The following is a 26,317-nucleotide window of genomic DNA, read 5'->3' as shown; positions in this document are numbered from 1 at the left end:
GTAGGGTGTATGTATGTGCTTTCTTCAAAACTAACATTCATGTTGTTTTATGTAGCTTTATCACAGGCTGTTCTGTTAACCATTCACCTCCTTTGCATGAACAATGGGCCCTTTCAATATCTTTGAAGTATGTGTGAGCATAAGCTTAAAAGGTGTGGATGTGAAACCAATAGCTCATATCTTAGTCTTACTAAAATGAGGTCTGGAGGAATCAATTATCCAAAAAATAGTCTCCTTTCACTTACAGGTTAATTCCACTGTCATCATTGCACCTGAATGTATGCACAAGACTTCCTTTCCATTAATTCATCTTGGACACTCAGTCACAGAATGAAAGACATCTCTTGTTGTGATTAGTCAGTGATGACTCTCTAAGATGGTTTGTTCTCCTTTGGCAACTCAGTACAAGTTGCCCCCTGCAAGATAATCTCACCTAGAACATTTGCACATTAATACTTAACCTAACTAGGAGAGGAGCAGTTCACCAGTATAAACTTTGTGACAGCTCTACTCCCATCTTCACACTTTGATATGTCACCAGCATCCACTCAACCTAAAAACAGCCCAACGGTCAACCACAATTCTAGACACTGTTAGAAAGGTTACACTTCTGCTCCCAGCACGAGTATATGGAGGCTCGCAGTACAGAGAACGCACTGGTTTAGGCCTGTCCCTTACAGACAGTGAGAGATAAGAAAGAGCTACATGCAACAGGACCAGAGTTAATGAGATCTCTGGTTTTGCAACTACATCCTAAATGCATCTAGAGGAATCGATACTTGAGTTGGCTTGCAGCTGTGTGGGAGTGTGACAGCAGTGCAGTGCTTGCCAGGTAGGGCAACTGACTGAAGTTATACAGAACACACCACAGTGTGTTTCTTTCCCACAACCCCCTGCACTCAAACTACCACCATCCTCAGCCCCATCGTACTGGCAATGGCTGAAAGTAAAAGAGGAAGGATGTGGTAGAACTTGGCTCTATTGGCCACTATTTCCCCCCATACAGCAACAGTTTAAAATGTGCAGACCATCTACGTTTAGGCCTCTTTCAACCACTGCAATTGCCAGTTTCAAGAATGCCACAATAAAGTGTAAAACTGTTCCAGTCAGGAACCTACCACATGTCCCAGCCTCTGAAAACATATTAGAATAAAAATGAAGACCAATAACAGTAACATAGACCACATTTCTCCTTACCCATAATAGGGCTGTGTGGATATGATGCTTATTCTGTTACATTGCTAGTACACTTTAAAGGCCCTATAGCAAACATTTTTAAGTAAAAGATATTTCAAACTCAAATTTATGATGCATAAACCCCTTCCTCTCAGGCTTTCACTATTGGTTTTTCCCCTCCACCACCACCACAGTAAGTGATACAGAGGCACAAGATGTTAACTTCATACATCCAAGGTATTTTAGTTTAATAAATACGTTAGTGCAACAGTGATAATTTGTAGCATAAACTGTTTTTTTGTCACAAATGGTAGCACACTGGGTTATAAAGTTCTCACAGTGATGTGAATTATTAAAAACATTGCTGAGCACTCTAAAAATCATTTTCCTGATGTACTTCATTTTCACCTACTTGCAAAGCGAATAAAATGTCTAGAAAGCACGTACATTAGTCAGATACTAATTTTGACCACTTTCACCCACTTTGAATGTTATACAGATGCTCTGTGGCAGTTAAATATGCTCACAACAGCTTTGAAGTCTTTTACAGGGAACCAACTTCAACTCATTTTAAAAGCAGATTGAACTATTTCTCTTTTCTCCATTAAGTGTTCACGTGTTTTCTGGATAATAATAATACCTAGCTCTGATATAGCGCTTTTCGTGAGTTCAGCGGTCCTCAACCCACGGTCCAATTACCACACAGCTGCAGCCCAGCTCTGCCCTGTGTGCCTGGGGTCCCGGGCTCTCAGCTGCCCAGCACGAGGGTGTCTGAGCTGTCCCACTACCAGTGCAGAGGGATCCAGCCGGGCTATCCTGCTGCCCAGCCTGGCAGGGATGGGGTCCAGGTTGGGGCTGCTGGCCTGCCCTTCGTGGCGGGAGTCCAGGGTCGGGGCTGCTGGGGGCCCCATGGGGTCGGGAGTCCGGGGCTGCCAGCGGGCCCATGGGGACTGGGGCAGTTGGCCTGCCCTGTGAGCTTCAGGATCCGGGGCAGCTGGCCTGCCCTGCAAGCTCTGGGGTCCAGGGCAGCTGCCCCGTCCTGTGAGCTCTGGGATCTGGGGGCGCCGCCCGGCTCAGAGAGCTCCGGGGCAGCCACCCAGCCCCATATGGTGGAGTCCACAGAGTTCCCAGCTGTCCTGCTGCCTGGCGTGGCGGGGTCCAGCCAGGCTGCCCCGCCACCCAGCGCAGTGGGGTCAGGGCTGCTGGCCCGCCCCGTGTGGTGGGAGTCTGGGGTTGTGGCTGCTGGCGAGCCCTGCAGGGTCGGGGATCCAGGGCTCCTGGCCGGCCCTTTGAGCTCCAGGGTCCAGAGCTGCTGGCCTGCCCTGCGTGGGTCCAAGACTAGAGGCCGGTCTATCCCGCCTGGCAGGGGTATGGAACAGCTGACCGGCCACCTGAACTCTGGGGTCTCGGTGCAGGACTGCCAGCCGGCCCCGCATGGCGGGGTTTGGGGCAGTGACGTGGCAGGCATCCAGGATGAGCATCTGGCCCACCCCACATGGTTGGGGTCCGGGGCAGCTGTGTGGTGGAAACCGGGGTTGGCCTGTTGGCCCCATGGGATCCGGAGTGGGCAGCTGGCCACCCGGCGCAGCAAGGGTCAGGGTCAGGGCTGCTGCTACTCGGCCACCCGGCCACTGCAGCCCAGGTAACATATTGTGGGCCACATATGCAGCCCACAATATGCAATCAGTTGAGAACCACTGCATTAGTTAATCTCAAAGTGCTTTCCAAAGGAGACAAATGTAATTATACCCATTTTAGAGATGGGGAAAATGAGGGACAGAAAGGAAGTGACTTTGCCAAAGTGGTTTGTGGAGAACTGCATTATCTAAACTGCTGAACTGTATTAGTCATTTAAATCTGCGAACAGAAAATCAGTCTGATTCACACAAATTATTTGTACTTGGGCCATGTGTAAACTAAACTGGCAAACACTTGAAATTGGACAGATACTTCTTTTTTGGATAACAAGTCCATTAAAATGCAGCTATAACCGGAAGAGAAAAATTAAAAATGGCACTTTGCTGTGTATCTGCTTCTTATTGTCTTTCAGGTTGACTAACCATTGTTTGGTAGCAGCTCTTGTTAGCACCACAGGCCCATAAGAGCTGTAGAAGAAGAATCTGTATCTTCTGCCATGTCAGTGTTGCCAGATATGTTCTGATTTCTGAATCTCTATTATTTTAGCTAGTAATCTAGACCCGGTTAAGGCCATCTAGTGCCCTAGATGCATCATGCCACAAGGCACCTCACAGTTCTGGCCCTGCGCCATGGGCTCACCCCTCCACTTGGAGTACAGTGGTAATGTGGCATCCCCTTCTCTCTCTGAGAGGAGCAGGCAGTAGCGTTGGGTCCCTCATCTCCCCACCTGGAGTAGCAGAAAGAGGAGACCCACTACTTTCTCCAGCAGCTGGACTGTAGCTACGTGGGTGGGCCAGGCCCACCACGCTCTTCTCCTCCTGCCACACAGAGTTGTGCTTTAAAGCATGACATCTACTGGGCCTAATCCTGCAAGATGTTGAGCAACATCTTAAGGGCCCCAATTCAGCAAGGTACTCATTGTGACTACTCATGTGCTTAAAGTTAAGTAATTCCTAAAGGTACGTTGCTGAATAGGGCCAAAGTGACTCACAGGTGAGGGTGTGCAGTAATGTTGCAGGAAGCACTCTGCACCTTACAGGATCAGGCCCTTACCATATCTGTATATGGCAGCAGTTAAAGCACACATTAGCATAACAGACTTCTCTTGTACATACCTTTAAGACAAAGCAGTAATCCGTAGGTGCCTTGTATTTCAGTTTGTACTGAGTACCATAATAAATATTCAAATTCTCGAATTGTATGAAGCAAGCCAAATCCCGGGATGTCTAAAAAATGGAAACCAAACATTCTGTTGTTACAGGGAATTAAGATATGATGCCAGACACATTAAAAGACCTTTTTTCAAACCACTTTGATGCTGAATCTTGTTTTAACTGTTGTGGATTTTATCAAAGCGGAGAGAATGACAAGTGTTTGCGTTGTTCTTAAACTTTAGTGACCATTAAGACAAACAGAGAAAGGTATCAATGCACCTTTAGAATCACAATGAAACATTTTACTACATTCCATATAAATCTGAGTTTTGCTGTTTTAATCCTTTGTTTTGTTTCCAAGCCAGTGAACTGTTATCCTTACTGAAGAGAGTGGTTCCTAGTAGGAAAAAACTTTAATTGATTAAAATAGATGTAGGTCCTGCAATGACGCTTCTGCAGTTCTAGGGGGAAATGGTGTTAGGGAAAAAATATTGTTTTTATTCTAAGCAACTGCCTTTCCCTTGGAACATACAGTCAATGTGTGTAAATTTACACACGAGTAAATGAGCCACATTTCATCTGTTCCTGCTTCAAAACTGCCTTAAAAAGACAATTCCAGCCCTCCTCCCACCACATCTCCATGCGCTGGTATCTTTCTGTCTACCACCGTAGGTAACCTATTATTTGTTCGTACTGTGTTGCTGTGGCAACAAGGTGTCTGTTGGCACACTTTGCTGCATTAAGGATTTCTGGGTACAATGTATAATCTTCATACTCTTTATACATGTTAATGCAAAAACAGTTCTATCTCCATATCTTTCTGAATATGCCCATATACTTAGTAACTGAATGTACACTGGACACCTCAAAAAGCTTCTCTCCTTGGGGGGGGAGGTCATATTTTAGTGTAACATGCTTGCTTGTTGTTACGCTTTCATTAAGATACTTCCTTGGGATCACTTTATTCACACTGGTAGTGCATTTATGAACACTGCCGTTTAGTGGTAGCTCCTGACAAGAGGGGACAGTAGCATGAATTCTGTGCTCTGGAATGCCTTGGTATTAATTATAAGTATCTCCCTATTCAGTACCCAACCGGAAGTTCCTACTGAAGTCTTTGTGAGTTTTGCCATTGACTGCAATGGGGCTAGGATTTCACAGTGAGCGCATTCAAATCAATGAAACTTATGGGCAACCTCAACACCAAGCCTTCAATGGGAATGACAATGGAGTTCTTGCTTTTCTTAGGAACCAATGTATGATTGAGTTCAATCCAGATACAATTATTTAAAGGGAAACATTCATTACAGGTAAGTAGGGGACGTAACAAATTATCATGTAGAAGATAAGTCATTTATTGCAAGTATTTTTGCAAAGCCATAATGTTATTCCTATTGCATGACCAGACAAAACAAGACTTTAACTGCATAATTTAAAGAAAAAAGTTTAAACAAGTAACTTGTGTGTTTGGTGCTGCTAACTTCTTGGGCTTTCCATTAATATCAGTTTGTGGGACAGAGAATGATACTTAGGTGGACTAACGGTTTGAAGCAATTCCTGGTGTGGAAATAGTGACACGATTGCAGTCAAGGACACTTTCTCAAAGATTTAGGGCCTGACTTGCACGCACAAAACAAGCATAGACCTAAATATTAGGGTATGCAAAATTAACTGCATGTTTGTTTTCATGGGCCTAGATATATTTTGAACGGTCAATATAAAGTGCTCATTTTATTTTTTTAAACATAGCCCAAGGTATATCAGATTTTCTTTATTTCCATTTTGCTAGAAAGAATTAGACCAATTTCATAGTCCACCATTCTTGGAATGAGAGTATTTCACTAATCTGCATTGTGATTGGAGAAAATCCTTCCAATCACAGCTCTAGACTGTTTGGTAAGAGTGCTGTATGGGTGGGAGATTCATTGAGGAATGGAAAGCCCAGATGACCACTGCCTTAGAAGTCAGACACAGCCATTCTACAAACTACAGTACAAGCAGGGCAGTCATCTAATTAATGCTGCATTTTGCCCGGACTTGGGTCCTAGTCTGTTTCTGCACCTGGGTCACCTGAGTAGTAGCACTACACGCCTCTGCCACTCACTGGCGGACTTGTCTCTTATTTTTTAAGTTGATCACTATTTCTTTCATTGTGATTTATTCAGGGAATGACAAAAAATTAAGTCCCATTGACTTGGTGTACATCATTAGCTCTGGGTATGGGGAGGCTCAGTCACTGGCACAAGCATTTTCATCCAAAGCAAATCTGAAGCATTAAGAGCCATAAGTGGCAGCACTTGTCAGAATATAAAACTGCCAACCCAGTACCCAAAAGTCAGTACCAAAGATGTTACTCTAGAAATGAGCAGCAGTGAGCCCCCTTCTGCAGTGCACTTCAGGCTCCTTTGCTTATCCACTGCGGGCTGGCAATTCAGACTCTTTCAATACCCGGTAATGGTAAATGTCACTGTATTAGATTCTGTCAACCTGAACGCCTCTGTCTCACCTCTTGTTCTATTGAGGGCAGCCTTAAAAAGCTGAAAAGGCACAACATATTCTCTAGGCAAAGATCTCTTCAGGAAAAACATTTGGCATATAATAGCACAAAGACTTCAGAGCACTTCCCTGCAACAGCTGTTGGCATGGCAAGTTGGTTACAAACACAGACTATAAAAGCCGGACTAGAGCTTTCAACTGAGTCTTGTTATAAACAATGTCAGGTTTTCTGCACTTCCATTTTGCTATACAGAGTGAGACTGTTTGCAAACTTCTTAAATTCCCTTCCACAAGGAACTAGATATGAAGTAAAAGCATTATTTGCAGCAAAGTGCCAGCTGACGGGCATTGGGGTTTTCCCCCCATTGACTTCAAGAGCGGCAAGATTTCACCCAATGTTTTTACCTAACTGAAGAAACCAAAAATGGGGGGAACTATACAGGATTTCTGTGACTACATCCTAATATTTGCACAAGTGTCGCAGTCAAAGGAAAAATCTGTCGCAGATGCACCAGCCATTGCTCTCAAAATGTCACTTCAGGAGCTCTTCACTTTCACCTACATGAATTGCTGTACTGCTAAAATGATGCCTTTGATTTCCTGACCTTGGTCTTTCCCTTGGGGACGTAATAAATTCCAGAAGCTCGTAGAAGAAAATAGCGCCTCTTCCAGGACTTTTTTCCATCTTCCTTCAAATAAAGGGCCCCTTCAAGTTCTGGCACAATGACAGACGTCCCACAGAAGCTTTCCTGTGCAGCGAGAATTGGATTACACAAAATAAATGGACTTGAGTACCCATATTAATAAACAGCAGCAAACTGTTCACTTAAAACCAGACATTTTCTGTGACAGTGAATGTATAAAGATGGGGAGCCCAGTTATGGAACAGAGAGTCAAATATGTAAACGTGAGTTTTCCATATTAAAGTGCTCATGTGGGACTTGGGCATTCTTTTTAGATACTTGCTCTGGGAAACTGTCCTCACAGCAGAGGGCCCACACACAGCTAGCTCATTCCCTTCTCTTAAGCCCCAGACTAAATATTTAAGGGTTAAGTAGTGGATAGAGACTTCTACCATTAGGCTCTTTGCATAGTGGTGGACTTCTATTTCTGGCCACCCCTAGTCCTGGACCAGAAACAGATATTACTTAATGAAGGATTTGCAATAACCTACTAAAGACTTTAACCAGAGAAAGCATTTTCTGCTGAGGAAGATAGAATAAAATGCTTGGCACCATTATTCTCACATGCTCGGGTTTTTGACTATTGCAACATCTCTAGGTTGTGTAGGGAAATACTTAATACCCTAGAAACTGCTCCTAAAGGCACCAAGAACTTTAAAATAAAATCAAAGATTGAGAGATTTCTATTAATACTTATTTTTAAGCACATACCAGCATTCACAAACCATGTGAACAAATACATGTTATTATTAGCCATGAAACTGCTCCTGTTGCGAGGGGTAAAACACTCAGGGTAATCTCTAATGTCAACATACTTTATTTTCTCATTTAGAAGTTACTGTGGACAGCTCTCTGCTTGCTGATATTTGGTGGCTTTGTTATCATGCACTAATTCTAAAGTGGGACTCCCCAGGCATCTGAGTGTAGATTATCCTCTTCCTGCATTTGCATCAAAGCTAAAATGTTTGCCCAAAACTAAAGGGTTTTTTCATTCCCTTAGTTCTGTGATCATCGTTTATTTGTTATAAGTCTAGATTTCTCTTTCTCATCTGAACTGAACTTTCAACAAGAAGGGTCAGAAGATAAGCAGGCTTAAACTGGAATCAAATCCAAAGGCTGCTTGTATAAGCTGGCCGCAGAGCTAACACTAGTAACTGTAGCAACCTGCATGGAACTTGGGAGGAGGAACTCAGGTTGCAGGATGGAAGAGTCTGGAAGAGGAATCAGGAAGTTAGTCTGTATGCATGTGGCTTGAGTGCTTACAGCAGCATCTCTGTGAATAGTTCTCTTTATAAAGAGACAATTTAGTTTTACAAGCATGGAGTCCTTTCATGGTACAACCCAGCATGTAGTACATGAAAAAAAACTTGTGGGGGTGGGGGAAATGTACCTACTTTAACTAGAAAGAAAAGCAACTACTTATTTCATTATTATCATTATTGATCAGTCTTATTAATGATTTAAAAAATAAAAAGCCAATCTGATTCTAGCCCAGGAGTGTTTTAGACTATTGGTAATGCTCTGTTGGGGATCTTGCAAGCAACACATTTCTGCAACAATGTCAGAACTAAGATGAACCTTGATTGCAGGTGCCTCTTTAGAGGACTGTGAAAGTGCAATGCTTCTAATCCCCTGCTGTCCTTGTTCAGGCCCCAGTCCTGTAAACACCTAAGCAGGTGCTTCACTGAACGGAAATCAGTCAGACTACTCACTGTAGAAAAAAGCTAAGCACACGTGTAAATATTTGTAGGACTGGCACCTAACAGAAGAAAGGAATTATCTGCACTATGTTTTATAATAAAAATATAAAAAAATATACAATGTAGAGTCTATGCTTTCAGTGGTGAGCTGCAGATGAAGTTGAACAGCTTCCTACACAGCCTTAAACACAAAGCTGGTAATAACAAACACAGAACTTCCTGTGACACATTAGCCAACAAAGAACTAAGCACGGCTGCTAAGAGCAGATGTAGGCTGTGGGACTCTGCCGCATCAGCACTTGCACCATCCCTTTCCCAAGCTGGCTTACCTCCAGGAGAAACTCTTTGTTTTTCTCATTCATTTCCTTGCCTTCATTTTTCCCTTTGTTTGCCAGGTAGAAATTCTGATTAAAATACAAGAAGTTGATGTTGAACAGAAAAGACAAAGAATATAAATGAACAGATCACATCATTATTCAGCCTTTCTGTATTGTGCACTGAGCTAGACGGTATGAGGCAGGTAGCCAAGTATTGCTCTTCAAATCTCATTACAGGAAACCTTCCCCAAAGCTGCCTGTTGGAGTTTATATGTCAATTTCTCAATCTAAAATTCATTTTACCCATATACCCCTACACCCCACCCCAACCCCTTACTTGAAAAAAATGTGGCTCAAGTCTTGATTTTGTTTGGCTGCTTTTCTGGGTCAGTGGGTTTGATTTTATTTTTTCAATTTGAACACTGTCCGAGCTTCCTAGAGGTGGGTGTTACAGAACATGATTGAGGGTCATGTAGCAGATTAGTATGTGATGAAGAAAAATGTAGTGCCAGGAACTGAATTAATTTTCTAGCAATCAATGTTTATGGTGTGCATTGCTTCAGAAATGGAGCTGCGCATGTGCCACAGATCTTTATTATTTAGTAACAAGTGTTTGGACACAGTCGATTTTACAGAGTTCCTTACTTCTACATTTGTATGTTGCCTTTTTTCACCATCCAGGAAAGTACTTTTTGTCCAAGGAGTCCTTTGAAGGCCAAGGGGTTATTTTGCATACTTGTTGACAGACGCTGTACACCACCACATCTAGCATCAAACTCAGTGTTTGAGACTTGGGCCTAAACTTTGAAACAACGCCTCCACCACTGTGGGTGCAAGTATCCTCACCTGGAATTGCACCCATTCAGAAGCCTATATGCCTAGACAATGTAGCTGTGCTGTCTAAAGGGGTACAGTTGCAGACACAAGTAGTTTGACCCACATTTAACTGTAGACTCGAAACTGTATCTGGAGTTGTGAAGGTCAGGATCATGCTCTGGTAAAAACCAAGGCCCAAATCTGTTGGCAGCTTCTAAACCTAAAGGCCTGCTGACTTGAAACCAAAGTAGGGAAATAACAATGTTTATAAATAGTCCCTTTGGCTTTGGTTGAATTATGAATAAGGTAAATTGTTTGCTTTATGGCCTCTATCCTGCAAACAAAACCTGTTTCATCCAGGTAGAATTCTGCCACATTTTTTGAAAGCTGGCTACCTAAAATTACTCTCCTAAATCCAGCGTAAAGAGTGTGATTTTTTTTCTCTTTTCCCTATTCCCCCCAAAACCCACCAACAGTTCCCATTGACTTCAGTGAGACTTCTGTGTCCTCAATAGTTCTGACAGTCAGATGACATATTTACATGCAGATTTGTCCTAGAAATCAACAAAGGCCAAAATGTGTCATGGATCTGCAATGTCTTTTTTCTCTTTTGGTGACATTTGCCAGTTAAAGGAGGAACATACTGTGGTTATAAAAAGCAATGTAACCAAACTCCACCTTCATGTGCAAGCAGGTAATTGGAGATGACTGCCACCAGGCAGCCCAGAGAGAAATCGGGGAACCCAGCTTGACCGTGTAACCACATCTTCCTCCTCAAGCAGCATTTTGCATGCAGCTTTGTGGGAGAGCAGGGCTTGTTCAAGATGGTTTATTTTTTCAGGGAGACCCCAGGAGCAACACTTATTTTTAAAAAGTGACCTTAAAATGCACAATGTCAAACAAGCAAGCCTAAAAGCACCATCAGCCACACCTCGTCCTACGCTCCTGCCATGGCCACAGCAATGATTAAACAAAAAAATGAAAGACACTGGAACATTCAAAACTGGGCTATTTTCTACTAGAAACAAAATGGAGCTCAGACTCAGGATTCCTAGAAGTAGGAAAGACTAGACTGGCTACTAGCTGCCTGAGCACATGGCTAATCTGTAGTTCATAGTCCAGGGCTAGATTAAAGTAAATACATGAGTCTAGAGAGGTTGTGGGCAACCTGCGGCCTGCAGGTTGCTCATGGCCCATCAGCGTAATCCGTTGGCGAGCCGCCAGACAGTTTATTTACATTTGCACGGCCGCCTGCAGCTCCCAGTGCCTGCGGTTCGCTGTTCCCAGCCAATGGGAGTTGTGGGAAGCGGCATGAGCCACAGGGACGTGCTGGCCGCCACTTCCCACAGCTCCCATTGGCCGGGAATGGCAAACCACAGCCACTGGGAGCTGCAGACGGCTGTGCAAATGTCAACAAACTGTCTGTCGGTCTGCCAGTGGATTACCCTGACAAGTCGCGTGTGGCCCGTGGGCAGCAGGTTGCCCACCACTGGTTTAGGGCCACAGCTCCTGGAATCCCATGATTACACTGGAATCTCTGCTTTCATTTGGAAAAATGTGCATTTCTAGCCCTTTTGGTTGTAAAAAAAAAAAAGCCTTGAAAATGTGTCCTGAGTGTGGCTGGAGCCGTGATGCCTGCCTGAGTCTGCAGATAGCCTGAAACAACAGGTCTGATGAGGTGAAGTACCACATTCATCTCAGTGCAGTTGCTAATCAGACAACTCCTGCTTTGAGCAGAGAACTCTGTGGTGCCATGCAATCATAGCTCTGCTGCGCTGGTGTTGGCAGGAGCCCCTGCCCACAAAGGGGAAACGTTGAAAAGCAAGCAGGGAATATAGCAGAACAAGTCCCATGACGACTTTGCTTGGCTGGGTGGGAGTTCCCCTTCAGGTAGGATGGACTGTAGTCCACACAAAGTTAGATTGTTGGGTACATTGAAGCTTCCTCCTTCTCTGGACCAACACGGAGCTACAGGAGGACCTCACTAACCCAGCAAAAGGCTCTAGTGTGGGGGCCTTTGTCACTATCAGCTCAGCAGGGAAGGGACCATAGGAAACCCCAGTGTGTGATTAGGGCCCTGGATTGTCTCAGTCTGGCCCTGTTATAGCCACCAATGCACAGATTCAGAATGACGCTGATGGCCTTAATGAGACCACAAAGGTCCTCTTACTATGCGTGATTTACATTAGAGCATCTGGCATTTATTTAGGGAAAACAGACCACCCTGTGCCTACAGTCAGCAGTAGAAAGAGAATTTCAGTAATGACAACCAGGTGGCATCACGCATAAGGCTGCTTCTTGTCAGTGCAGGAGGGTTTTGCCACCCAACCCTATGCTACACAGATGTATCATTTCATCTTTCCCTTGCCAACATGCATTTCATTTATTATGGTTCACCTCTTGTATGTCCCTTCTGTTCCTGAAATCTGACAGTATCTGACCTTTATTATCCTTCAATGGATTAGGCCCAGGGGAGGAGACTGCATACTGCACTTGTTATATCTGTATCACTGTGTGGTCTACCACTGATCAGAATGCCATTCATCATGTGCTAGGGGACCACGTGTCCACAATAGGTCATTCCAAGTCCAATAGTCAAAGGTCATATTAAAAGACAAACTGTTTCCCTTCTGCAAAGACCCTGGGGGAGAAGTGTGTCAGGGTTGGGAGAGTCAGGCCATTAATGTGAATGCTGCCTAGATTTGCTGGAGAGCTCTCTCCATATACACACAAACCTCCCAAGCATGAATATTTCTATTGTTTGCAAAGGAGGATGTGTCTATCTGTGATAGGGAACTGAGACTCCTTAACAGATGGAGTGATTCTCTAGGAATACAACACAAGAACATGCATGTACATAAGGGGGCAGAGTTACAGTATACAAGTAACATTAACTTTGCCCCCCTCTCCCAACTTTCAGATTCTGCTTTTTGAAGCCTTTGTGTTCATGTAATAGTTATTTTTGATGTAACAGCCCAGTCCCCCCTCACCACCGAAGAAAGATAAAATAAATAAATTCTGGTATGTAGAATGCTATATCATGCACAAGATGCACACTCAGTGAAGCAAGGCCACATCAGGCTATACATCACTGAACACGGTAGGGAATGAGGCAAGGTTCCAAAAGGTCTATGCTCCTGGAAGTTCTTCTACACACACCTGCATATGAACTCACAAATTGCTCTCCACTCTCATAGCCATGTGAACACATAGCCAAGAGAGTGATGAGCAAATGACATCAGAAATTACCTATGTGCAGTGCCAACAGAAAGTTAAATAATCTTTATTGGCTTTAAAAAAAAATGCAAGGGAGAGCACAAAGATAGCCTTTAAACCATTACAAAAATCAACCAAATCTAAAAGAAAAGGAGTACTTGTGGCACCTTAGAGACTAACCAATTTATTTGAGCATAAGCTTTCGTGAGCTACAGCTCACTTCATCGGTTGCATACTGTGGAAAGTTTAGAAGATCTTATTATATACACACAAAGCATGAAAAAAATACCTCCTCCCACCCCACTCTCCTGCTGGTAATAGCTTATCTAAAGTGATCACTCTCCTTACAATGTGTATGATAATCAAGTTGGGCCATTTCCAACACAAATCCAGGTTTTCTCACCCCCCCCCCCCCCCCACACACACAAACTCACTCTCCTGCTGGTAATAGCTTATCCAAAGTGACCACTCTCCTTACATTGTGTATGATAATCAAGGTGGGCCATTTCCAGCACAAATCCAGGGTTCAAACAAGAACGTCTGGTGGGGGGGGTAGGAAAAAACAAGGGGAAATAGGCTACCTTGCATAATGACTAAGCCACTCCCAGTCTCTATTTAAGCCTAAGTTAATTGTATCCAATTTGCAAATGAATTCCAATTCAGCAGTTTCTCGCTGGAGTCTGGATTTGAAGTTTTTTTGTTGTAAAATAGCGACTTTCATGTCTGTAATCACGTGACCAGAGAGATTGAAGTGTTCTCCGACTGGTTTATGAATGTTATAATTCTTGACATCTGATTTGTGTCCATTTACTCTTTTACGTAGAGACTGTCCAGTTTGACCAATGTACATGGCAGAGGGGCATTGCTGGCACATGACCAATGGTGGGTATTGTAGTTGTAAGAATGCTTGATAGAGATCTTGTAGGTGTCTGTCTCTGTCTGAGGGGTTGGAGCAAATGCGGTTGTATCGTTGCCATGGTTGTATGGCTGTAGACGATGTGTCAAGGAAGTGGATCTCTTGTGTGGACTAGACCAGACTAAGGTTGATGGTGGGATGGAAATTGTTGAAATCATGGTGGAATTCCTCAAGGGCTTCTTTTCCATGGGTCCAGATGACGAAGATGTCATCAATATAGTGCAAGTAGAGTAGGGGTGTTAGGGGACAAGAGCTGAGGAAGCGTTGTTCTAAATTAGCCATAAAAATGTTGGCATACTGTGGGGCCATGCGGGTGATTTAGAACAACGCTTCCTCAGCTCTCGTCCCCTAAAGCCCCTACTCTACTTGCACTATATTGATGACATCTTCATCATCTGGACCCATGGAAAAGAAGCCCTTGAGGAATTCCACCATGATTTCAACAATTTCCATCCCACCATCAACCTCAGCCTGGTCCAGTCCACACAAGAGATCCACTTCCTTGACACTCCAGTGCTAATAAACGATGGCCACATAAACACCACCCTATACCGGAAACCTACTGACCGCTATTCCTACCTCTACATGCCTCCAGCTTTCACCCTGACCACACCACACGATCCATCGTCTACAGCCAAGCTCTGCGATACAACCGCATTTGCTCCAACCCCTCAGACAGAGACAGACACCTACAAGATCTCTATCAAGCATTCTTACAACTACAATACCCACCTGCGGAAGTGAAGAAACAGACTGATAGAGCCAGAAGAGTTCCCAGAAGTCACCTACTACAGGACAGGCCTAACAAAGAAAATAACAGAACGCCACTAGCCGTCACCTTCAGCCCCCAACTGAAACCTCTCCAACGCATTATTAAGGATCTACAACCTATCCTGAAGGATGACCCAACACTCTCACGAATCTTGGGAGACAGGCCAGTCCTTGCCTACAGACAGCCCACGAACCTGAAGCAAATACTCACCAGCAACCACATACCACACAACAGAACCACTAACCCAGGAACCTATCCTAGCAACAAAGCCCGTTGCCAACTGTGCTCACATATCTATTCAGGGGACACCATCACAGGACCTAATAACATCAGCCACACTATCAGAGGCTCGTTCACCTGCACATCCACCAATGTGATATATGCCATCATGTGCCAGCAATGCCCCCCTGCCATGTACATTGGTCAAACTGGACAGACTCTACGTAAAAGAGTAAATGGACACAAATCAGATGTCAAGAATTATAACATTCATAAACCAGTCGGAGAACACTTCAATCTCTCTGGTCACGCGATTACAGACATGAAAGTCGCTATTTTACAACAAAAAAACTTCAAATCCAGACTCCAGCGAGAAACTGCTGAATTGGAATTCATTTGCAAATTGGATACAATTAACTTAGGCTTGAATAGAGACTGGGAGTGGCTTAGTCATTATGCAAGGTAGCCTATTTCCCCTTGTTTTTTCCTGCCCCCGCCCCCCCCCGATGTTCGTGTTAAACCCTGGATTTGTGCTGGAAATGGCCCACCTTGATTATCATACACAATGTAAGGAGAGTGGTCACTTTGCATAAGCTATTACCAGCAGGAGAGTGAGTTTGTGTGTGTGGGGGGGGGGGGGAAGGGTGAGAAAACCTGGATTTGTGTTGGAAATGGCCCAACCTGATTATCATACACATTGTAAGGAGAGGTTTCAGAGGAACAGCCGTGTTAGTCTGTATTCGCAAAAAGAAAAGGAGTACTTGTGGCACCTTAGAGACTAACCAATTTATTTGAGCATGAGCTTTCGTGAGCTACAGCTCACTTCATCAGATGTTTACCGTGGAAACTGCAGCAGACTTTATATACACACAGAGAATATGAAACAATACCTCCTCCCACCCCACTGTCCTGCTGGTAATAGCTTATCTAAAGTGATCAACAGGTGGGCCATTTCCAGCACAAATCCAGGTTTTCTCACCCTCCACCCCCCCACACAAATTCACTCTCCTGCTGGTGCTAGCCCATCCAAAGTGACAACTCTTTACATAATCAAGTCGGGCTATTTCCTGCATAGATCCAGGTTTTCTCACATCCCCCCCACCCCCATACACACACAAACTCACTCTCCTGCTGGTAATAGCTCATCTAAACTGACCACTCTCCAAGTTTAAATCCAAGTTAAACCAGAACATCTGGTGGGGGGGTAGGAAAAAACAAGAGGAAACAGGCTACCTTGCATAATGACTTAGCCACTCCCAGTCTCTATTTAAGCCTAAATTAATAGTATCCAATTTGCAAATGAATTCCAATTCAGCAGTTTCTCGCTGGAGTCTGGATTTGAAGTTTTTTTGTTTTAAGATAGCGACCTTCATGTCTGTGATTGCGTGACCAGAGAGATTGAAGTGTTCTCCGACTGGTTTATGAATGTTATAATTCTTGACATCTGATTTGTGTCCATTTATTCTTTTACGTAGAGACTGTCCAGTTTGACCAATGTACATGGCAGAGGGGCATTGCTGGCACATGATGGCATATATCACATTGGTGGATGTGCAGATGAATGAGCCTCTGATAGTGTGGCTGATGTTATTAGGCCCTGTGATGGTGTCCCCTGAATAGATATGTGGGCACAATTGGCAACGGGCTTTGTTGCAAGGGTAAGTTCCTGGGTTAGTGGTTCTGTTGTGTGGTATGTGGTTGTTGGTGAGTATTTGCTTCAGGTTCGGGGGCTGTCTGTAGGCAAGGACTGGCCTGTCTCCCAAGACTTGTGAGAGTGTTGGGTCGTCCTTCAGGATAGGTTGTAGATCCTTAATAATGCGTTGGAGGGGTTTTAGTTGGGGGCTGAAGGTGACCGCTAGTGGCGTTCTGTTATTTTCTTTGTTAGGCCTGTCCTGTAGTAGGTAACTTCTGGGAACTCTTCTGGCTCTATCAATCTGTTTCTTTACTTCTGCAGGTGGGTATTGTAGTTGTAAGAAAGCTTGACAGAGATCTTGTAGGTGTTTGTCTCTGTCTGAGGGGTTGGAGCAAATGCGGTTGTATCGCAGAGCTTGGCTGTAGACGATGGATCGTGTGGTGTGGTCAGGGTGAAAGCTGGAGGCATGTAGGTAGAAATAGCGGTCAGTAGGTTTCCGGTATAGGGTGGTGTTTATGTGCCCATCGTTTATTAGCACTGAAGTGTCCAGGAAGTGGATCTCTTGTGTGGACTGGACCAGACTAAGGTTGATGGTGGGATGGAAATTGTTGAAATCATGGTGGAATTCCTCAAGGGCTTCTTTTCCATGGGTCCAGATGACGAAGATGTCATCAATATAGCGCAAGTAGAGTAGGGGCGTTAGGGGACAAGAGCTGAGGAAGCGTTGTTCTAAATTAGCCATAAAAATGTTGGCATACTGTGGGGCCATGCGGGTACCCATAGCAGTGCCGCTGATCTGAAGGTATACATTGTCCCCAAATGTGAAATAGTTATGGGTAAGGACAAAGTCACAAAGTTCAGCCACCAGGTTAGCCGTGACATTATCGGGGATAGTGTTCTTGACGGCTTGTAGTCCATCTTTGTGTGGAATGTTGGTGTAGAGGGCTTCTACATCCATAGTAGCCAGGATGGTGCTATCAGGAAGATCACCGATGGATTGAAGTTTCCTCAGGAAGTCAGTGGTGTCTCGAAGGTAGCTGGGAGTGCTGGTAGCGTAGGGCCTGAGGAGGGAGTCTACATAGCCAGACAATCCTGCTGTCAGGGTGCCAATGCCTGAGATGATGGGGCACCCAGGATTTCCAGGTTTATGGATCTTGGGTAGTAGATAGAATATCCCAGGTCGGGGTTCCAGGGGTGTGTCTGTGCGGATTTGATCTTGTGCTTTTTCAGGAAGTTTCTTGAGCAAATGCTGTAGTTGCTTTTGGTAACTCTCAGTGGGATCATAGGGTAATGGCTTGTAGAAACTCGTGTTGGAGAGCTGCCGAGCAGCCTCTTGTTCATATTCCGACCTATTCATGATGACAACAGCACCTCCTTTGTCAGCCTTTTTGATTATGATGTCAGAGTTGTTTCTGAGGCTGTGGATGGCATTGCGTTCCGCATGGCTGAGGTTATGGGGCAAGTGATGCTGCTTTTCCACAATTTCAGCCCGTGCACGTCGGCGGAAGCACTCTATGTAGAAGTCCAGTCTGCTGTTTCGACCTTCAGGAGGAGTCCATCTAGAATCCCTCTTTCTGTAGTGTTGGCAGGGAGACCTCTGTGGATTAGTATGTTGTTCAGAGGTATTTTGGAAATATTCCTTGAGACGGAGACGTCGAAAATAGGATTCTAGGTCACCACAGAACTGTATCATGTTCGTGGGGGTGGAGGGGCAGAAGGAGAGGCCCCGAGATAAAACAGCTGCTTCTGCTGGGCTGAGAGTATAGTTGGATAGGTTAACAATATTGCTAGGTGGGGTGAGGGAACCATTGCTGTGGCCCCTTGTAGCATGTAGTAGTTTAGAAAGTTTAGTGTCTTTTTTCTTTTGTAGAGAAGCAAAGTGTGCGTTGTAAATGGCTTGTCTAGTTTTAGTAAAATCCAGCCACGAGGAAGTTTGTGTGGAAGGTTGGTTCTTTATGAGAGTATCCATTTTTGAGAGCTCATTCTTAATCTTTCCCTGTTTGCTGTAGAGGATCTTGATCAGGTGATTCCGCAGTTTCTTTGAGAGCGTGAGGCACAAGCTGTCAGCATAGTCTGTGTGGTATGTAGATTGTAATGGATTTTTGACCTTCAGTCCTTTTGGTACGATGTCCATCTGTTTGCATTTGGAAAGGAAGATGATGTCTGTCTGTATCTGTACAAGTTTTTTCATGTAGTTGATAGATTTCCACTCCATACGGCTAAATGCAGTGCCTTGCATAATGACAGGTTTCAGAGGAACAGCCGTGTTAGTCTGTATTCGCAAAAAGAAAAGGAGTACTTGTGGCACCTTAGAGACTAACCAATTTATTTGAGCATGAGCTTTCGTGAGCTACAGCTCACTTCATCAGATGTTTACCGTGGAAACTGCAGCAGACTTTATATACACACAGAGAATATGAAACAATACCTCCTCCCACCCCACTGTCCTGCTGGTAATAGCTTATCTAAAGTGATCAACAGGTGGGCCATTTCCAGCACAAATCCAGGTTTTCTCACCCTCCACCCCCCCACACAAATTCATTCTCCTGCTGGTGCTAGCAACAAAGCCCGTTGCCAATTGTGCCCACATATCTATTCAGGGGACACCATCACAGGGCCTAATAACATCAGCCACACTATCAGAGGCTCATTCATCTGCACATCCACCAATGTGATATATGCCATCATGTGCCAGCAATGCCCCTCTGCCATGTACATTGGTCAAACTGGACAGTCTCTACGTAAAAGAATAAATGGACACAAATCAGATGTCAAGAATTATAACATTCATAAACCAGTCGGAGAACACTTCAATCTCTCTGGTCACGCAATCACAGACATGAAGGTCGCTATCTTAAAACAAAAAAACTTCAAATCCAGACTCCAGCGAGAAACTGCTGAATTGGAATTCATTTGCAAATTGGATACTATTAATTTAGGCTTAAATAGAGACTGGGAGTGGCTAAGTCATTATGCAAGGTAGCCAGTTTCCTCTTGTTTTTTCCTACCCCCCCCCCCCCCCCAGATGTTCTGGTTTAACTTGGATTTAAACTTGGAGAGTGGTCAGTTTAGATGAGCTATTACCAGCAGGAGAGTGAGTTTGTGTGTGTATGGGGGTGGGGGGGATGTGAGAAAACCTGGATCTATGCAGGAAATAGCCCGACTTGATTATGTAAAGAGTTGTCACTTTGGATGGGCTAGCACCAGCAGGAGAGTGAATTTGTGTGGGGGGGTGGAGGGTGAGAAAACCTGGATTTGTGCTGGAAATGGCCCACCTGTTGATCACTTTAGATAAGCTATTACCAGCAGGACAGTGGGGTGGGAGGAGGTATTGTTTCATATTCTCTGTGTGTATATAAAGTCTGCTGCAGTTTCCACGGTAAACATCTGATGAAGTGAGCTGTAGCTCACGAAAGCTCATGCTCAAATAAATTGGTTAGTCTCTAAGGTGCCACAAGTACTCCTTTTCTTATTGTAAGGAGAGTGATCACTTTAGATAAGCTATTACCAGCAGGAGAGTGAGGTGGGAGGAGGTATTTTTTTCATGCTTTGTGTGTATATAATAAGATCTTCTAAACTTTCCACAGTATGCATCCGATGAAGTGAGCTGTAGCTCACGAAAGCTTATGCTCAAATAAATTGGTTAGTCTCTAAGATGCCACAAGTCCTCCTTTTCTTTTTGCGAATACAGACTAACACGGCTGTTACTCTGAAACGAACCAAATCTAAATGGATTTTCCCCAGTCAACAAAGTGGCATATGTCTAACCTAGGGATTAGTTCTATACCAAATGAGAAGTCTGTTCCAAAATCAGAAACATCAGAGCTGTTCAAAAGAAAGACTAATATTATTTTTAATATTAACAAAAGTGGCTTTTGTTGTTTGTCTTTGATAGCAGAAAATCTTACTCACTTGAAAATGGCTGGACTGTTTTGGTCAGACTTTCCAAAACGCAGGGCCAGACCAAGAGATGGCCAAAGTTATAAGCAACTGAAAAAGTCCCTTTTAGAATGAGCTACTTATATAACTTAAAGGCAACTTAAACTATAGGCACAAAATGAATTAAAATAAAGCTGTGTTCAGCAACTCCCTGCTACAGTATCTGTCTGTGTGTTCAAGTCATATTGACTGTATACTAAAGCAATGATGTGCTGTAGTGCAGACGGTGTTTTTCATAACCCTAAATCAGACTGTATCTGCACAGCCCTATCACTTCGAAGATCACAAACATGAATCTGGAGAAGCCGGCAGCCGCTTAAATCAAAGCTAAGTAGGGTCCAGGAAACTAATCTTCAAACTTGGCTTCCATCATATTGTTTAACAAAGTTACTGCGGCCCATCTTCTATATTCTAGGATAGACTCTCCTCCACTTCTGATAGCGAATGGGAGAACAGGTGGTAAGTGAGAAAGATTCATAAATATTAAATTCTTCTAAGAAAAAAGCAGCAATAGGAATGCAAGTGCCTAAAAATAGTATGTACACAAAACATTAAATTGTATAAAGTCTGTTCTTGTGTTATGATCCCAGAAAAATAAGACCATTTGTTTGAGGGACACTGTCAATTTAAAAATCATGCTCCTGTCTAAAACATTCTTACCTGCTATTGGGACATATAACAACTAACAGCAGGTACTGGGCAAAACCACTTCTCTATTTTCTGTTTGCTTGTGCATTTGACTGCACTCAGTGTATAGTCAATTTCACTCTTGTTTGTGCGGGTCTTTCACATGACAGCAGAGGAGAGAAAAACAAATTTAGAAAATAGGAATCAGATTGTAAAGCCAGATTGTAAAGGCATTAGCAGAGGGACAGGTGTAGTACCTGCCTGAAACTATTCAACTTTAATGGACTAAATTTAAAGTTCAGTGTCCCTTAAGTGGACATTTGCCTGCTACAGTCAGACACCACCTTCTCTGGACATAGATATTCATGCACGGAATTCTTCATGGTTATTAAATTATTTGGAATTCTTACACCACCTCTTAATTTTACCTTTAGTTTTAGTATAGCTGTTCTAGTTTAACCCCTCAGATGTCATCCCTTGGACAGAAACAGGAGTCCATACATTCAGGACACAAAAAGAAAAGGAGTACTTGTGGCACCTTAGAGACTAACCAATTTATTTGAGCATGAGCTTTCGTGAGCCACAGCTCACTTCATCAGATGTGACACAGGACACAGGCACCAACTCACAGGGCTCTGATAGGTGTAGCTGTCTCCCCTAGCTTATCAGTGGTAGTAGAACCGAAGCACAGAGCAGCCACTATTTGAAGCACATTGTGTAAATACTTTCAATCAGTTTTACAAAACCAAAAGGGAATGTGCACAATTTGATCCACAGGGCCTGATTCTTTCTCATTTACAGCAGTGCAAATCAGGAGATCAAAACAGGTAGAAGAGAAGAATCAAGACCAGAGAGTGTTTCAAAAACAAGAGATTAACATTTTGGTTTGTGTGTTTAACATCAGCTACCCTGGGGGAATGATCTAACCCAAATGTATGAAACAAAAGCATTTCCAGGAGGGTTTTTTCCCTCCCATATTACAGTCTTCCTCGGGTCATTATTATTCTCTAGGCTCTTTGAATTTTAGTGTCAATGCCAGATAGCCTGTTTTTTCCCCCCAAAACGTCCGCCTAGCATCATTGCAGCTGCATTACAGAGTGATTTCAGTCTTTCAGATGTTAAGGTGGTCTTCTTTGTGTGCATGCAACTCAATATGTGTTAATATTCCAGCCTTTAGTCATTAGCTTCTGACCTTCCATCTCAATAACTGAGTCACTGCCGCAGATTCATGAAGCAGCCTCTTAATGTGATTTCCATTGCACAGTAAATTATATCACAAATGGGTGAGCGTGATGATGTGCACGTCCTCATGAAAGAGTGGAGATCTGAAGATGAAAGCCCTATTTTGTAAGTATTTTAAAAAGTATATTATAGAAACAAAGCGAAGGATAAATGCTGGAAAGGACCTATATTGTATGACTCACTAACTTTTGTCAATGGCTGCTAGCATTAGCTGGATAGCATGTAGGTGGCAAATGTGTAAGGGATAACATCCTTCCCCCCAAAAATATATAAACCCAATTAATCTTTAGATGAAGGCATGTTTAATAGTTTAGAAGCATGTTTAATAAGTTATTGTAAGTGCTTACATAACTTGCATGTGAACTGTGTCATGTTTCTCTCTAGTGGCTGATCCACAGAGGATAACAGCCTACTACTAGTACCAGCTAATGGAGCTTCTCCTTTAGCTCAAGTTGCAGAGGTCCATGCTGCAGTGCTGATGGTCTTGTGTTCAAACACTGTTTCTGATCTGCATTCGTCTTTACATCTGAGCCGTGTGTTTACCCAATAGCTTTCACCATTGCTCCCTGCAATGAAGCTACACAATTGGGGAACTGAAGGTCTCATTTTTAGCAGTGTAGACAAGGCCTACGAATATACTACAGAGGAAAAGCTCTCTTGTGTGTTTTTTCCTTGTTACTGAAACCACAGATTTGTTTTTTCTCATTTAGAACTGGCTGAACTAAAGCCAATAAAACCTCTAGCATGCATAGTGTAAACTAACCCACATCATTTTAAAGTATTTTGCCAATATCACGTTACCTTACCTGGGGATTTTTGAACACAGCGTATTTTTCATTTTTTTCCAAAAACAGAACCTTATTTTCACTGTCCCGGGTCCAGTCTGATAAGACTTCAACAACATTTTCATGGTCTTCAAAAAACCTTTCTACAGAGACAAGAAAGGTCAGCGTAAGATAAACACACACTCCAGAGGCAGCAGACAGAAAGTCCTGTCTCGGAATATAACCATTATCTTACGTTCATTCAAGAAGTCAGAGCCCTGCAGCCCCTTCCTGTGCAGAGAAGGGAGCCTCACCTCACAGAAGAGGTGGAGTGTGAAAGGGCAAGGCAACTCTGTAGCATGTAGCTCTGGCATCCCCTTGGTGCGAGCTCCATGTGTAGGATATAGCACATGTGTTAGGGGGCACGGCTAGCCAGGTTGGGGCTGTAGTTAGTACAGCTGCTCTGTATCGAGTGTTTTATAACGGGCATGAAGTAAGTTGTGAAACTGAACATAGATTAATGCCTGCAGAGCCAGCATTAACTTGCCATGCCCTGCACAAGCCTTTTATCCTTGTTTCCAAAGCTCTGATTGCTGACGGCGTCTTTCTTCGTCTCTGAACGGACACTGCAAGGAGTGGTGCAAATGCTGTGCCACTGGGTGCGCTTGGGCATCCTTGTCCCTAAGCAGCTAAGTCAGGGTGCAGCAAACCTCTGCAGGTTCCCCAAGAGCACTCTTGCTCTACTTTCAATAGCCATTGGTGACCCCATTCTTCAGACAACTTGGACTGTACTGATGCAGGAGGCGATGAGGAAGCACATTCTGATGGCCTTTTCTAGCGTTTCGTACCCTTCTCAGACCCTCCTTCAATCCCTCAAGTGGAAGGGTACGATACAGTCCATCAACACTCAGTTCTGATGATTTAACAACTGTGTGCTTTCAGACGTTACAGAGGCTCAGCTGGGGAGCCTGTCTCAATGTACTCAGTTGTTCCTCAGCAACACAAAGCACTGTAATACTTTTAATAAAGCCACTGACAATGTAAACCACTGTATAATTACAGGTAAGGAACAGAAGGGTAAATTGTGTCCTAAAAGATATGAATGTAACTTGGAAATAACTTTCAAAACAGTGGCCCTAGCAGTAATCCCAGCCACAAGGACAGTACAGAGGAATATAGTCACCTCTAAACCGGGGTACAAGTTCATTATGTGGTTAAATTGCTCTGTTGCAAAATACAGCCCAATGTAAACAGTACCACAGTAAAGCCACAGAAAACCTTCATGAAATTTTTCAGTATGCAATTTATCTGAAGGAATAGCTCATTTCATTTACATACAGTCTTACATAAAAACATATGTACAGTACTCCACCAAAGATGTTCTGATACACAAATAGCTTGGACTCTTTTTGGAATATTTACTCACTAATTTGAAACGTTGGCTTCTAGGGCTTGCTACTCAAAGTAATATTTAAAAAGGCTACACTAGAACTCTCATGCAGGGAAATGACATAGAAGAGTATAGTTTCTTTGTACAAATGTTAAGATTAGAGCTGGCCAAAACATGGGAATTCCAGTTCACGGGAAATTTCAGGTCTATTCCAAATTGGAACCAAAACAAATTTTTCTAAATTTCCCATGAAACAGATACCTGAAAAAAAACTGCTTTGTTCCCTGAGAACCTGACAGCTGCTAAATGAAAATAGCAGTGTGAAACTTACCAGAATGTCATTTTTACTCAGCAGCTGCCAGGTCTCCCAGGGCTCTGGCTCCAGGGCCGCCCCACCATGCAGACTGCTCTGGGCTGGGGACCCCCCCAGCTTCCAGACTCCCAGCCCTGTTGGCTTCCTGGGGAGCCAGCTGGGTCAGGAGTCTTGAACTCTGGAGTCCCTGATCCCAGGCAGTCCACAGGGCAGGGCTGCCCCAGAGCTGCAGACCCTGGGAACCTCTCCCCAGGCTTCCAGGCTGTCTGTGGAGCTGTAAGCTGATCCTCAGTTGAAGCCAGGGTTCATCCCAGGGCTGGCTTCTGGCTCCACGGCAGGGATCCTAGCCTGGCATGGCAGGGCTGCCCCAGAGCACTGCACCCTGGAAGACTGGGTTTGTTGGAAGCTGGGCAAGTTGGCAGGTTATGGGAACCTGCCTGGTTCACTGCGAGTTTACTGATCTTTCTGTGAAGCATTTTGGGTTCAATGAAGTGTCATTTTCTGATGAAAATCTATTTTAGTCCAGTAAGTCTGCTTAATCAGAATGTTAATGGTACTATTTTAATCCTGTGAACAAATGTACAAGGGGGAATAAACAGCAGACTGCATTTTAAAACATTTGAAGAGAATTAACGAAACCTCTTTCTGCTACAGTATATTTCACACCAGGGGAAACCGAAGACCTCCTGACACATACTGCTCCACCCAACCCAAAATACCCTTCTACAAATGATTAAACTTTATATCCAGCTCACTTGGTCCAGAAGATAGGGCAGTGCAGTGAGATTCAAGAGACTTCAGTACTATTCCTGCCTTTGTCATGGACCTGCTATATGACCTTGGGCAAGTCATTTCCCCTGACAGGTTCTATCCTTCTACTTAGATGGTAAGATCTTATGTGCAGGGGCTGGGACAGTCTCTTTTTACATTAGTACAATGCCAAAAATGATGGGGCTCTAAATACAGCTGGGACTTCTAATTGCTACTATACAACAAATAATTTCTATTTCTTTAAAATGTCTGAACACCAATCCTAATTTCTTTCCCTGTGTTTTCCCCAATATCCTCTGCCTCTGGCTATAAGGCAGGGGATTCAAAATGGCATTTCAGATCATATAAACACACAGGTAAACACCATGGTCCAATGGTTATAGTAGTTCAGGAAAGAATTTGGCCCTATGCTGCCATCCAGTGTTCAGGGATTTCTATCCAGGTCAGACCAGACCAGAGACAGCAACTTCCCAAAGCAAGGAAACACTCTAAAATTATTCAAAGTGACATCTGTGACATTTCTTGTGCCATTTCC

At 43.7% G+C, this 26,317-nt stretch overlaps 1 protein-coding gene across 1 annotated transcript in view; it reads right to left on the bottom strand.

The window, feature by feature from the left end:
• Window positions 1-26,317, bottom strand: part of APBB1IP (amyloid beta precursor protein binding family B member 1 interacting protein) — a 115,896-nt gene that overhangs the window by 23,928 nt on the left and 65,651 nt on the right. The window contains exons 7-10 of the mRNA XM_048837838.2: window positions 23,351-23,472; window positions 9,177-9,251; window positions 7,070-7,213; window positions 3,930-4,040 (exon numbers count right to left, since the gene is read on the bottom strand). Coding sequence (XP_048693795.1) covers window positions 3,930-4,040; window positions 7,070-7,213; window positions 9,177-9,251; window positions 23,351-23,472 — 452 coding nt within the window. The remainder of the gene's footprint in view (window positions 1-3,929; window positions 4,041-7,069; window positions 7,214-9,176; window positions 9,252-23,350; window positions 23,473-26,317) is intronic.

Source organism: Caretta caretta, chromosome 2 (assembly GCF_965140235.1).
Source record: "Caretta caretta isolate rCarCar2 chromosome 2, rCarCar1.hap1, whole genome shotgun sequence".
Taxonomy (NCBI): Eukaryota; Metazoa; Chordata; order Testudines; family Cheloniidae; genus Caretta; species Caretta caretta.
Note: the sequence above shows the minus strand (reverse complement) of the source record. Positions and strands in the feature narration are given on the sequence as shown.